At 41.2% G+C, this 13,641-nt stretch overlaps 1 protein-coding gene across 1 annotated transcript; it reads right to left on the bottom strand.

The window, feature by feature from the left end:
* Positions 1 to 258: 258 nt before the first annotated feature.
* On the bottom strand, positions 259 to 9,796 carry nqo1 (NAD(P)H dehydrogenase, quinone 1). Its single transcript, XM_052064012.1, has 6 exons — positions 9,531 to 9,796; positions 6,601 to 6,768; positions 6,167 to 6,297; positions 3,400 to 3,513; positions 2,106 to 2,207; positions 259 to 1,393 (listed from the first exon to the last, which is right to left on the bottom strand). Exons 1-6 carry the CDS (start codon positions 9,616 to 9,618, stop codon positions 1,049 to 1,051), a joined length of 948 nt encoding a protein of 315 aa, XP_051919972.1. The 5' UTR covers positions 9,619 to 9,796; the 3' UTR covers positions 259 to 1,048.
* Between the last annotated feature and the right edge of the window lie 3,845 nt (positions 9,797 to 13,641).

The raw sequence follows: 13,641 nt of genomic DNA, 5'->3' as shown, positions 1-13,641 counted from the left end.
ACTTCATTTGTTTCTGCACTCATTAGTATGAATGTAGGCTGTTTAGGGTAGGCCTGGTGATTGACGTCTGTGACCTCAGCAGAGTATAGCAACTTTCCAGCTTCTACAGGATGCGGGCTGAAGTCTGTCAGTCAATGTGTGGAGTGACTGGGCATGAGTTGTGGACGAGAGCAGCCCTTGAATGAATGTGCACTCTGTTCCCACTTACGGTAATGAAGTGTTTAAAGAACATCAGTAATTGAGTCATCTTTAACCACATTATGAGGATGTTACTTTATTATGGGGGTATTACAATACAATACATGCTGATTTATATAGCGCTTTCACAACGGCGGCAGCTGTAACAAAGCGCTTAACAAAACAGTTAACATAAAGTAAAATAATAAACACAACACATAACATCAAACACGGACAGTCGTGCAGTCCTAACCACTTTTCCGTCACACGCTTTGTTGTTTATGAGGTTAAGGGACAAGTGTGAATTGTTTCAAACTGTAGCCACAAAACCTGTTTGGGAACAATTACAGTGCAGCTCAGCTTCTGTCATCATGGCCATCCTGTTTTTTTTTTAAACTACAGCAATACAGAAACACCATTCAATTAAAACAAATGTAAAATTTGTATTAAATATTAATTAGACTCTTCAAACTTATGGTTTCAGCTATATCCTTCATTTCCTTAAAAGATGACAAACAATTTTTATTACTGCACTTTCCTCCGAAAAAATAAGTTGATGTTACATTCAAAATCAACATCAACTTAAAACTCAAAATTATGTTATTAAACTATTTTTTAAACATTTTGTTAGACCAAATATGAATCAGATTTCAAAATCTATTATATATAAAAACATTTTACATGACACATATCACAGACATACAAATGAATCGAGTAAAAATGTGAACTACATACAGTATGCATGTATATATATATACACACACACACACACACACACACACACACACACACACACACACACACACACACACACACACACAGTAAGAGTTCAGTAAATTGATTAGGGTGATTCTGGTACTCTGTTTTGCGATCACATTTTGTGTGTAGTTACAGCCATCTGTGTGTCATCTGTGAGCTGTGCTTTGGTCTGGTTGTCAGGGGGAAGCAATTTGCCAAGATGGTGCCCTGTGGTGATCCCATAGGCATTGGACTTCTGCTCCTCCTTCACCTCTGGCTGGAGCAAGAACCCCTTTTCAAAGCTGAGGCCAAACCATTCACAAGGGGCAAAAGTCAGACACTTTTCAGCTAGCAGTCCCTTGAGACGCGCACGCCACTGCTTTAGCATTGCAGTTCGTACTTCAGCAGGACAATGAGCTGGACTCCAGAAAATCTGAGGAGCAAGGACCTGAAATCCGCAGAAGTGCAGAGTGCCATTCTGAAAAACAAAACAAAAACAAAAGGCACAAATGTGAAGTGAAGCAAAAACGGTGGTGTGCATAGCTGTCACGTTGCATGGTGGTGGTGGACCCCAAAAAGCAGGCAGGAGAGAGGAGCAGGGTGTATTTGAAGATGTGTATTGATAAAACACAGAAAACTAAATCCTAAGCAAACAAAGTCCAAAGTAGCAAACAAAATCATGACTGAAGATAAAACATAGCAGCAACCAAAACATGACTCAAACAAACATGACAGTAGCAAAAACAACAATGACCCGACACTGAGTGTTCGGGCAGTAGTCCTTTTATAGGCCTGATTACCTATGACCAACAGGTGTGCAACTGCCAGGGGAGCCCTACAGTGCCAGCTGTTGGTCCCTAAACCGAATCGTGACAATAGCACAGTGGATGCCCACGGGTGAGCGCATGGTTATGATGCCCCTGAAAATATTTTGCTGATTTTTGTGTTTGATCTGTGTTGCCCAACCTTTATTGAGGCAACGCATCATTTTAAATGATATTCTTATTTTATTTTAGTTTTTTTACAATAAACAAATTAAACAAAGACACCCCTAAGGATGTCTCACTAAACTATGTGGTGCTATGCTACCCTCGTTCAGAATCACCAGATTAACTCAATGGCCTGGAAAGAGCACATTTTCTGTTGATATGTAGTTTTAAGTAGTAGTTTTAACAGCAGACAATCCTCACCTGAAGAGGCCACAGTGTGACGTTAATGTCTCCATTGATGCCATCGGGGCGAAACATTGATTCTATTGCTCCAGTTGTAAAGGATAACATTGCTTTCTTATCCTTGGAGGGAAACATTAAATCACATATATTAGCAGTTGAGTTGATGGCAAGGACCTGATCTCTCAGGCACTCACATATATAAACATCTGAGTATCAAACTTATCTTCATTTTAAACATGAACAAGTGGCGTCTACTGATCTGTGGATATATTAAATTTACAGACTGATTTGAAAGCACGATATAAATAAAGATGTATAGTATTTTATTGTGTAATAATAATGACAATAATAATATTAATAAATAATAATAATAAAAAAACATACAAAAATTATACACTGTACTGTATTTCAGGTACTGTGCTTTGCAATACAAAATCATCTGTGTTTTTGTTTTCATTGTATTTATTCAGGTGGCGTGGTGGATGACTGATTATCACATCCGCCTGACAGTTTAAAGGTCATTGATTCAAATCCGAGTTCTGGCCTTCCTGTGCGCCGTTTCCATGTTCTCCCGATGACTGTGTAGGTTTTCTGTGGGTACTCCAGCTTCATCCCACATTCCAAAAACATGCATGGTATGTTAATTAAAGCCTCAAAATTGTCTCTAAGTGTGAATGTGAATGTGATAATGTTTATCTATATGTGACTTACGATTGGCTGGTGACCAATCCAGGGTGCACCTTGCACCTCACCCATAGTCAGCTGAGATAGATTCCAGCACATGAGTCTTATGAGGATAAGTGGTACAGAGAATGGATGGATGGATGTATTTATTCATTTTACTGTACTATTCATGCATTTTCTAAAAGAGATGTACAACACCTGATTCATCCATCCATCCATCCATCCATCCATCCATCCATTCATCCATTTTCTGATCCACTCATCCTCACAAGGGTTGCGGGCGTGCTGGAGCCTTTCCCAGCTGTCTTCAGGCAGTAGGTGGGGGACACCCTGAACTAGTTGCCAGCCAATCGCTGGGCACACATAGACAAACAATCATTCGTGCTCACAATCACACCTAGGGACAATTTGGGGTATTCCATCAACCTGCTATGCATGTGTTTTGGAATGTGGGAGGAAACCGGAGCACCCGGAGAAAACCCACACAGGGATGGGGAGAAGATGCAAACTCCACACAGCAAGGCCGGAGCGCAAACAAGTCAATCACCGTGTCGGCCCCACCTGATTCATTTTAATGTCATTATCACAGTTCTACGTATAGTACTGTAGCAGCTCCTCTGAGACGGACCTTGAAAATACCGTTGTTGTACATCTTTTCCAGGGAGAAAGCAAAGCCCTGAGTCAGCACTCGGTCCATCCATCCCTTCATGATGGCAGGTACACTGAACCAGTACAAAGGAAACTGCAGAACGACATTATAATATTTATTTTTTATTGAATTAGTTCCCTTGCCTTTTCATTCATGCTCAAAGATGATTTTTTTTCCTTTTCCAAATTCAAAACCGTTGCCAGGTGCTTTTGTCAAAATACCCCAATATCAATAGAACACTTACCCCTCCATCATCATTGGCACGCCTGGTGAAAATGCTTTCGTGAACATCAAATAAATTATTTTTTTCCCCGAAATAATATAGAACCATTTCGATATACAGTAATGCAGTAATGCTTTAATATTCAGTGATATGTTGACTGAAGGCCCGAGGTCCACATGTTAATGGTACCAACTCCAATTCCAAGATATTTCATGTTAAAATGGATGGATGTTATTGTTCTCTTGCAAAAAAAAAAAATCTCTTATTTTGAATTTGATGCTTGCAACACATTCCAAAAAAGATGGGATGGGACAACAAAAACATTGCGAAAAATGAGGAATGTGAAAAAAAAATAAAAAATTAACCCCCCCCCCCCCCCCCCACACACACACCTGTTTGACAGGTTAATGTGGGTGACATGAGTGGGTTTTAAAGGAGCATTCAGAAAAGCTTAGTTGTTCACAAGCACAGATTGGGTGAGGTTCACCACTGTGGACAAATGCGAGTGCAAATAGTTCAACCATTGAAGAACAAGTACTAGCCTGGGATGCCAGCAGTCCAGACCTGTTTCCCACTGAAAATGTGAAGCACAAAATACAACGAATGATACATTGGGCGGGGGGCAACTGCAGCTGTCTGTACATCAATCCATCCATCCATCCATTTTCCACTGCTTACCCAGGGTCGGGTCACGGGGGCAGCATTTTTAGGAGGGAAGCCCAGACTTCCCTCTCCCCAGCCACTTCTTTGAGCTCTTCCTGGGGGATCCCGAGGCGTTCCCATGCCAGCTGGGTGACATAGTCTCTCCAGCGTGTCCTGGGTCGACCTCTGGGTCTCCTGTCAGTGGGACATGCCCGGAACACCTCACCAGGGAGGCGTCCAGGAGGCATCCTAATTAGGTGCCCGAGCCCCCTCATCTGGCTCCTCTCGATGTGGAGGAGAAGCGGCTCTACTCTAAGCCCCTCCCGGATGACCGAGCTTATCACCTTATCTCTAAGGGAGAGCCCGGACACCCTGCGGAGAAAACTCATTTCGGCCGCTTGTATCCGGGATCTCGTTCTTTCGGTCATGACCCATAGCTCGTGACCATAGATGAGGGTTGGAATGTAGATCGACCGGTAAATTGAGAGCTTCGCCCTTTGGCTCAGCTCCTTCTTTACCACGATAGACCGATACAACGTCCGCATCACAGCAGACGCTGCACCGATCCGCCTGTCGATCTCTTGCTCCCTTCTGCCCTCACTCGTGAACAGGACCCCAAGATACTTGAACTCCTCCACTTGGGTCAAGATCTCCTCCCCGACCTGGAGAGGATACTCCACCCTTTTCCGAATGAGGACCATGGTTTCATGGATCCTCATCCCAACCGCTTCACACTCGGCTGCGAAACGCTCCAGTGAGATTTGGAGAGCCCCGTTTGAAGGAGCCAACAGCACCACATCATCTGCAAAAAGCAGAGATGCAATACTCAGGCCCCCAAAATGGACACCCTCAACGCTTTGGCTGCGCCTAGAAAGTCTGTCCATAAAGGTGATGAACAGAATCGACGACAAAGGGCAGCCTTGGCGGGGTCCAACCCTCACTGGAAACGATTCTGACTTATTGCCGGCAATGCGAACCAAACTCTGACATCGGCAGTATAGGGACCGAACAGCCCGTATCAGGGGGCTCGTTACCCCATACTCCCGAAGCACCTGTACATCAATCAAGAATGGGAAAAAAATCCACCTATGAAGCTTCAACAATCAGTGTCCTCAGTTCCTAAATGCTTAATGAGTGTTCATAAACAGAAGAATGATGAAACACAGCGCTAAACATGCACATGTCACAGATTTTATGGAGCATTTTGCAGGCATCAAATTCAAAATTAATGTGTATTTGCAAATAAACAAAATACAACATAACATACTGTATATCCGTTTGAACTTTAAATATCTTTTTCTTTGTTGTGCAGTCAAGTCAAGTCAACAGTATTTATAGAGCACTTTCAAACAGCCATTGCTGCATACAAAGTGCTGTACATGGAGCAATTTAACATGCACAATAAACAGTAAGACAAATCGGTAATAAAGCCGGTAGAAAACCAAGAACAAATCAAAGTCATGCTGAGTCGAATGCCAAAGAATACAAGTGAGTTTTGAGGAGGGTTTTGAAGATGGGCAGCAAGGAGGCTTGCCGAATGTTCATTGGGAGTATACCGTAGGTTGAAAAGGATTTGCAAATCATTGTATTCTGTGTTCATTTACATTTTACAAAGTCTGAACATTTTTGGAATTGGGTTTGTACATGGATCATATTATTTTCAGCTTTTTTCAGTTGGGTGCATAATATATAGACTAACCTTTAAAACCAAGCACTTGAGATTATTTTAGTATTCATCATATTGTGAATGAAACTGCAAACTTTATTGGTAAATCCGCAAAGAAAAACAAACCCACAGTTATCCTAACTGTCAACATCATATTTCATACAAACCTTTGATGTAGTTTGTTAGTCATTTCAACATCACAAGTGACTCCCTACCTGGAAGATGATGAGCTCAGCCTCTTTTACTTTACGTTGTTCGGCCGTAATGTCGTCACTTAGGCAACCCTCCCTCCAGGCATGCATAGTCTCCTCTCCATACTGGAAAAGCTCTGAATTCTTCAAATCACCTGCACGGCACCAATATTGTCAGTAGTAAAGTGATAAATAAAGTGACAGATTTAATGTCTGCAATTCATGTATTTGTGTCTGCAGTGCTCTGAAAAAAGTATACATACGCTTTCAACTTTTTTCCCATTTTGTGACCTTACCATTACAAACTCAAATCTATTTCCATAGGATTTTATGTGATATACCAAAACAAAGTAGCACATAATTGTGAAGCGCAACAAAAAATGTAGTTTAAAGATGTGTGTTTTTTTTTGACAATAAAGTTGTACTTGACTTAACTTGATACTTAAGAGACAGCTCACCAATTATATCACTCTTTGTGGCACTGGCTTTGAAGTTCATAGCGTACAGGTCAGACACGATGACCCGGTAGCCTTGCTTTGAAAGCTCCTTAGTAGCCTCGTCCCGCACTGCTTCGTTGAATGAGCCCAAGCTCTGGTGGGCGTACACAATCAGGACCGTTTTTTGAGCTATGACACACACAAACAGGGTTGAACAGCAACCAATTCTCCAAACCATCCATCGTGAATAGGCCTTTTCCTGTTCAGGGCCAAGGCAGGCGGGAGTCTATCCCAGCCTATGAGAGACTTCACTGAATGACAGCTGAACTATTCATCAAATTCAAATTTGTATCACGATGTAATAAAATCCAATTTTCCAATTGCAAAGACTGCAGTCAAAAATCAACACATTTGCTTCATTTCGGTTGATGGGCCTATTATTGTTATCTATGTGTCTACATGGCCCGGTAGTCCAGTGGTTAGCACATCGGCTTCACAGTGCAGAGGTACCGGGTTCGATTCCAGCTCCGGCCTCCCTGTGTGGAGTTTGCATGTTCTCCCCGGGCCTGCGTGGGTTTTCTCTGGGTGCTCCGGTTTCCTCCCACATTCCAAAAACATGCGTGGCAGGCTGATTGAACACTCTAAATTGTCCCTAGGTGTGAGTGTGAGTGCGAATGGTTGTTTGTTTCTGTGTGCCCTGCGATTGGCTGGCAACCGATTCAGGGTGTCCCCCGCCTACTGCCCGGAGACGGCTGGGATGGGCTCCAGCACCCCCCGCGACCCTAGTGAGGATCAAGCGGTACGGAAGATGAATGAATGAATGTTCAATGCTTTTGAAGACCAGTCCACATGTCTACTGCCTGAAGTCCAGGTCGTTTCTTCAAATTTGAGTTGATAAAGGCGCAGATTTGTTTGCATTATTGTTGTAACCCAATTCATGACAAACGGAGTCAAGTTCATGCCACAGTTGTTTGGTAAAACTTTGTGGAGTTGTTTTAGGGATCACTTATAAGACTGCACGTGAACGTGTTTCGTAACTCAAATTGAAGTAAATAAACTCGTCTTTAATAATAATTCCCAGTTCATTTGACATACATTACCAAAAAACTGACCTAGAAGACTAAAACATTTGTGTAAAATAAATCTGATCTTCTTTATTGTAATATGATTCATGTTTTGCTTGTGTTTGTTCAAAACCCCCCCAAAAACACAATAGCATATTAAATCGCAGTATTGAGGGGAAAATGCAATGAGATTATTTTCCAAAATCCTTCAGCCCTACCCTGGGCTGAGCGCCTTCCAATTACAGGTATAAAGTACATTTGAGACAAACATGGAATTACCCTCACATTTACACGGGAACCGAAAAATGAACTTCTGTTGCCTGCACAGATGGGAGAACCACTAGCTCAGCATGGACCTATCGCAAACGGTGAACTGGAATATCAAATGGGACACATCACAAACACTTCTTCTTCACAAGATCTCAGGTTGAATGGAGTAACATGGAAATTATTTCAAGAGCTACGTCTTTGGAGCTCTTACCACATCATTAGATGCAAACGGCACACCTTTTCTTGACACAAAGTATCATAATTGTCAAATTTGATTGACAAAATTAACACTTAGGCGGCCCAGTGGTTGACTGATTAGCATGCCGGCCTCACAGTGCAGAGGTGCAGGGTTCGATTCCGGCTACAGCCTTCCTGTATGGAATTTAAATGTTCTCCCCATGCCTGCATGGGTTTTCTACGGGTACTCCGGTTTCCCCCTACATTCCAAAAACACGCGCCCTAGGTTAATGCGCTACTCTAAATTGTCCCTCAGCGTTAGCGCAATGTTAGCGCAAATGGTTGTTCGTCTTTGTGTGCCCAGCGATTGGCTGCCGACCAGTTCAGGGTGTCCCCTGCCTACGACCCAAAGACTGCTGGGATAGGCTCCAGAATGCCATGCGACACTTGAGGATAAGCGGATCGGGAAATGGATGGATGGATGGAAAATCAAGGACAGTATCAATGTAATCATATGTTCATTAAAGTTAACATTTACAGAACTGCACCACACAGAGTTTTTTTTTTTTTTTGTAATCAATATTTTGGCTAAAATACATGAAATGGCAAAGTTGAATGAACAATTATTTGTATGATACATCACATTTCTGGGTTACTGCAAACAACAATCACGATAATAAATGCTTACTCGGAATTGTCGCTCTCTAAACTTAGCTGTAGGTTTATAAAAGCGAGGTTTGAAATCCAGGTCCAGAAAGTAAAAACGCAAACTCAAACAGTTTGGCTTTAGCCACAGGTGCTTCTCCTCAAGTGACCGGGGAGATTTTTTACCTGCCGGTAGTCGACAAATTTGAGGCTAGAGGCCAAACTGTGGAAGGGTTTTTACATTCCGTATCTGGATTTGACATGTCTGTGTACAAGTAAAACAAAGTTGGCTAAGCCCCATTTCCAAGGCCTTTATACTTTCAGTTAGTTTTGTCTCATTGCCATCAGATTAGAGAAACAACATTCCTTTGTGGATGCAACACATGATCTGCAGCTGAATATCACGTTGCTCAAGATCAGCACCAAAGTTACAGTTTTGCTTTTTTTTTGTTTTTTTGATGGAATTAAGACAACCACCATGATCTGAGTTATCATATAAAAACATAAGCGAATGTTGTTAAAACATGGCAGTAAAATGTGGACCTCGTCAATCATTAACAAGAGAGAAAACATTAAAGGGTCAGTATCACCACCCCGCAGAAATATGCCAAGTCATTCTCAATCTAATTGTCAAGTGCTTCCATTGGACATTATGGAAACAAAAAACAGTGTTCTATAATATCAGTTTGATCATTTCAAAAAGATAATTTTAACGTATTTTAGACTTCGGTGTTTGGAAAAATGAGTTCACACATTGAAATGATTTTGCTCCAAACAAATGTAATGTTGACTTACGTTCAACTTCTGTTTCAAAGACTAGAGAGTCCTCTGTAGCTTGCTGCTGCTCATCTTCAAACTTCGCCTCCTCGGGGGCCGCTTCCATGCTGTCTGCTGGATCAATTGGCACCGTAGGTCAGCTTCTTGCTGCTTTTATACACACTTGTAGCGCTCTTTGCTTGAGACACAGCTTTAGATTGGACGAGAGATGGAGCAAAAGCATCCCAGACTTGCAACTACACACACATGCAAGAAAAAAAAATCCGTTGGCACACTTGCAAGACCGGTTTCATTTTTTTTTCTTCCCGAAGGGAGGAGACTAAAGTGTGCGTGTGTGTGCAATTTTGTCAAGCTGTGGAGTCACTGGTGCAGGTGAATAAGATTGGAATTCATTTGGCCTGGAAAAGAATGTATGGGACACTTATAAGGGATTATCCGACAGACATTCAACAGTCATGTGGCCCGAAACACTTTAATCCGACTTAATTTCACTTTCTTCGAAGTAAAAGTGAATGGTTTGCCGAAGTTGAAGTAATTCAGTCAAGTCCACTTCTATAATGTCACCAGTCATTAATTTCTGTGTGAAAAGACAGACTAACTGCTTTTCGTTGAGCCATACTGCAGCTTTCTACTGTATCAAGTGTTTCCCCTATTGAGCACTTTCAAGATGCATATTTTATATTTCTGAAAATTGTATGTGTTCTGTGCCATACCAAAAGTACGATAAAAAGACCATTTCAATATGGATTTCGGTTTGATTTAAAAAGCAAAAAAAAAAAAACCATCGTTCTTGTGTTATTTGGCCAAAGATAAAGCAAATAAAGCATATGGACAACTAAAACAATGAGATAATACAAAAAGGTATTTATACACATTTTTCAGTCTTTCTCAATGTTAACACCCACACTTAAAATCCTAATAAACTACAATTGTTCCAACCAACCACTTAAGTAATAATTTAAAAGTTGTGATCTTTTGTGTTGTAAATTAGGTTTCAAGTCATATGGGAAGTTGTGTCAATCATAGTGCAAAAAGGTTACTTCTCATTTCGGTTGTCTAAAGTGTGTGGGTTGTTTATGAAAGAACAATGATGATCGCCGACTGTAATGACTACTACAAGATGTACTTTTTGTCACAAAACTCTGCTGTGTTGGTGTTATTCAGACACCGTTATCCCAAGATATTCCTGTCAGACTGTCAGACACTGCCTTGTGTCTCACGGGCTGGAATGTGGCAGGAATGTTACTTGGTCACATCCACCATCTATTGATCAAGCCTTGAATCATTCCGTAACAAAACAATGCTCAGACTGTCCCTCTGAAAGAAATGTAGGCAACCACACAGGGGACAATGACATGATAGTAGTTCATTGTCATATTTTGAAGCAAATCTAGAACATACAAAAGAAAATAAAAAAGCCATACAGCTTGATGAAATGCCGAATTATTGTAACAGAACAAGATAGAATGTTTCAGAACTTTTACGTATTGAATTGATGCAAAAACTGTGCAACCCCAAACGCACTACTTGTTACAACTGTCTTTGTGGGTCCTTATGGAATGAGTGTGTCCTAACAACTGTGAGGTTGCGAACGCTTCTTATGCACATCCATGGCCAGGTCACACCAAACTTTTTAGAGGTCCTTTTAATCTGGCAAAGTCATTATTTTATTTTATTTGGAAGTGTTTATTTGGTGGTTGTGTCATGCTGAAAGCTGAATTTCCACTTCAATTTAGGCCTCATGCCTTTTAATCACCTTATGCTTTTGTCGCAAAGCCACAAAAACAAGCACAGTACACTGTTTGGCCTTTTCATAATGGCCAGCATCCAAACCTCTATTCTTGCCCAAGAAAAAAACAACCTAGAATAGGCCTTCATTCATGCCATAATTTGAAAATTTAATTTCTTCTTTGGCAAGTTTCGGTATCAGGAGTTATCATTTAGCTCCCATATACCGTATTGGCCCGAATATAAGGCGGCCCCGATTATAAGACGACCCCCTCTTTTTCAAGACTCAAGTTTGAAATAAGACTTTTTGAACACCAAATTAATTTTTATGCAGAAAATAATTACAGTACATCTGAAACTAATGCATCTGAACATTTAAATATGTAAACAAAAGTGCAATCACATTTGTAAATGAATGGCTTCTGGTTTTTGAAATGTAAATTACATCATAACTTCTCCTCAGCTGCCAGTTAACCTGGCCGATCTTCGACCCAATTTTCTCAAGATTGTTGCTAAGTTTCTCCATTTTCTGTTATCTTTTCTATTATTTTCTTCTCTTTTCTTTCTTACCGCTATTTATATTTTTATTCTTCATGACAGGTGTTCACTTCGGCCTGGGGAGTCATGTTCAGCATTCGCTTCAATGATATCTGGCGTCATCTAGCGTCGTAAATGGGTATAATGTCTAGACCCGAATATAAGATGACCCCCACTTTTTCTTATTTCAATGCAAAAAACACTGTCTTATATTTGGGCCAATACGGTACAAGTTTGTTTTGTCACTTAAGCAACATCTGAATATTTGTAATTTCGACACCACTAGTCAGTGCTGAAAAACGTAATGTTATTTGTACTCTGGCTTCCCAGCTTGAAATAAGTGGCTTTGCATCGCAGTTTAGAGTCAAAATTAGCATTTTCCGCCTCATCAAAACAAATTGAGAATCAGATGTTTTTTCTCATAATTTAACCGCTGAGACAGTCCCAAAAAAACGTTGCTTACGCAACATACACGCGGGTAGCCGGAGATCGAGGCAAGCTCAGTGCTACTTATACAGCACCTGTTAGCTAGCAGCAAGCTTTGTCTTACTTGTAAGTGTTTCTGGACATGTTGCGGGGTTGCTAAGACAGTAATCATTGCCTCAATGGCAGCAAATAAGTCTCATTCTCGCCAAGGGATGAGTATGATTGTTATGACCCCGTCATGTCCCTTTTTCTTTGTTTTTCCAGTCTCCAGTTCACTCATGAGCTGCACCTATCTATAATCATGCCTTGTTACAAGCTGCCTTGAAAGAGTCTGTCAAGTCGATAACTGGCTGTCGTATTATTCACCTAGCTCACGGCTGTCTCCGTCCATCCATCTGTTCATCCATTTTCTGATCCGCTTTATCCTCACACGGGGTGTGCTGGAGCCTATCCCATCTGTCTTCAGGTAGTAGGCGGGGGACACCCTGAATCAGTTGCCAGCCAATTGCAGGGCACACAGAAAGAAACAATCATCTGCGCTCACACTCACACATAGGGACAATTTTGAGCTGGGATAGGCTCCAGCACCCCCCGCGACCCTCGTGAGTATAAGTGGATCGCAAAATGAATGAATGAATAAATAAAGAGTGTTCAACTGTAAAAATCTCCAGGTTGTTAAAGGTTAAACACATCATTACTCCTGCCGCTGCCGTTTTGGAAAAAACAATGTTATCATTTAATAGTGAAGTATTGATTCTTATATTTGGCTTTGAATTGCCGTCATAATGAATTAAACTTATTCGATTTAAGTTTTCAACACATGTCAATGTTGTGACGTTGTTTCAGGCTGCACTTCTGAGGGACAAGCTGGAGCAATCAAGCATTGACCAGCATGATTGGATTTTGGACGACATCACAGACTGACCACGCTGGGTTAGGCCATGGATCTGTGTCTCAGACATCACACGGTGGTCTGCAGTATGGGAACCGGTCATGGCATGACCATTTAAAGTCATATTTTTTTCTTGGTTTTCATATGTTGCAGCTTCGAGACAAAAAAGAGCTACAGTGTTGACTTTTAAGCGTATACTTCTAAAAGTTCCAAACGAATACAAGCCCGTATCGCATCCAAAACCTGCCTTCTCTCCTAATTCGGCTCCAGGTGCGTTCAAATACCGACTCAGAAAAAGGTAAATTAGTGATACCTTCAATGGCTCTAAGAAAAAAATGCACCAAAACAGAAAATCCAGCAAGCAAATTAGAAAATAAATTCTATATGGGTGTTGGGGAACACATAAAGAATGAATTCTTTTAACATCAACATAGACACAATTCTGAACCAGTCCAGTCTTCTACACATAGTCTGGTGACATTTTTTGTTTGTAAAGTGTTATGAAACCAGTAGATTGATATCTACTATGCCCCTACCTGCTGGAGC

Source organism: Hippocampus zosterae, chromosome 4, assembly GCF_025434085.1.
Source record: "Hippocampus zosterae strain Florida chromosome 4, ASM2543408v3, whole genome shotgun sequence".
In the NCBI taxonomy this organism is placed as follows: Eukaryota; Metazoa; Chordata; class Actinopteri; order Syngnathiformes; family Syngnathidae; genus Hippocampus; species Hippocampus zosterae.
This window is presented reverse-complemented; position numbering and strand designations above follow the sequence as displayed.

Excerpts from the sequence above, each read along its gene's own strand:
- nqo1 (XM_052064012.1), bottom strand. The coding sequence starts at position 9,618 with ATGGAAGCGGCCCCCGAGGAGGCGAAGTTTGAAGATGAGCAGCAGCAA. Across the intron at positions 6,298-6,600 it reads CACAAAGAGTGATATAATTG|GTGATTTGAAGAATTCAGAG; the intron begins GTGAGCTGTCTC and ends GGTGCCGTGCAG. Across the intron at positions 3,514-6,166 it reads CTGAGCTCATCATCTTCCAG|TTTCCTTTGTACTGGTTCAG; the intron begins GTAGGGAGTCAC and ends GTCGTTCTGCAG.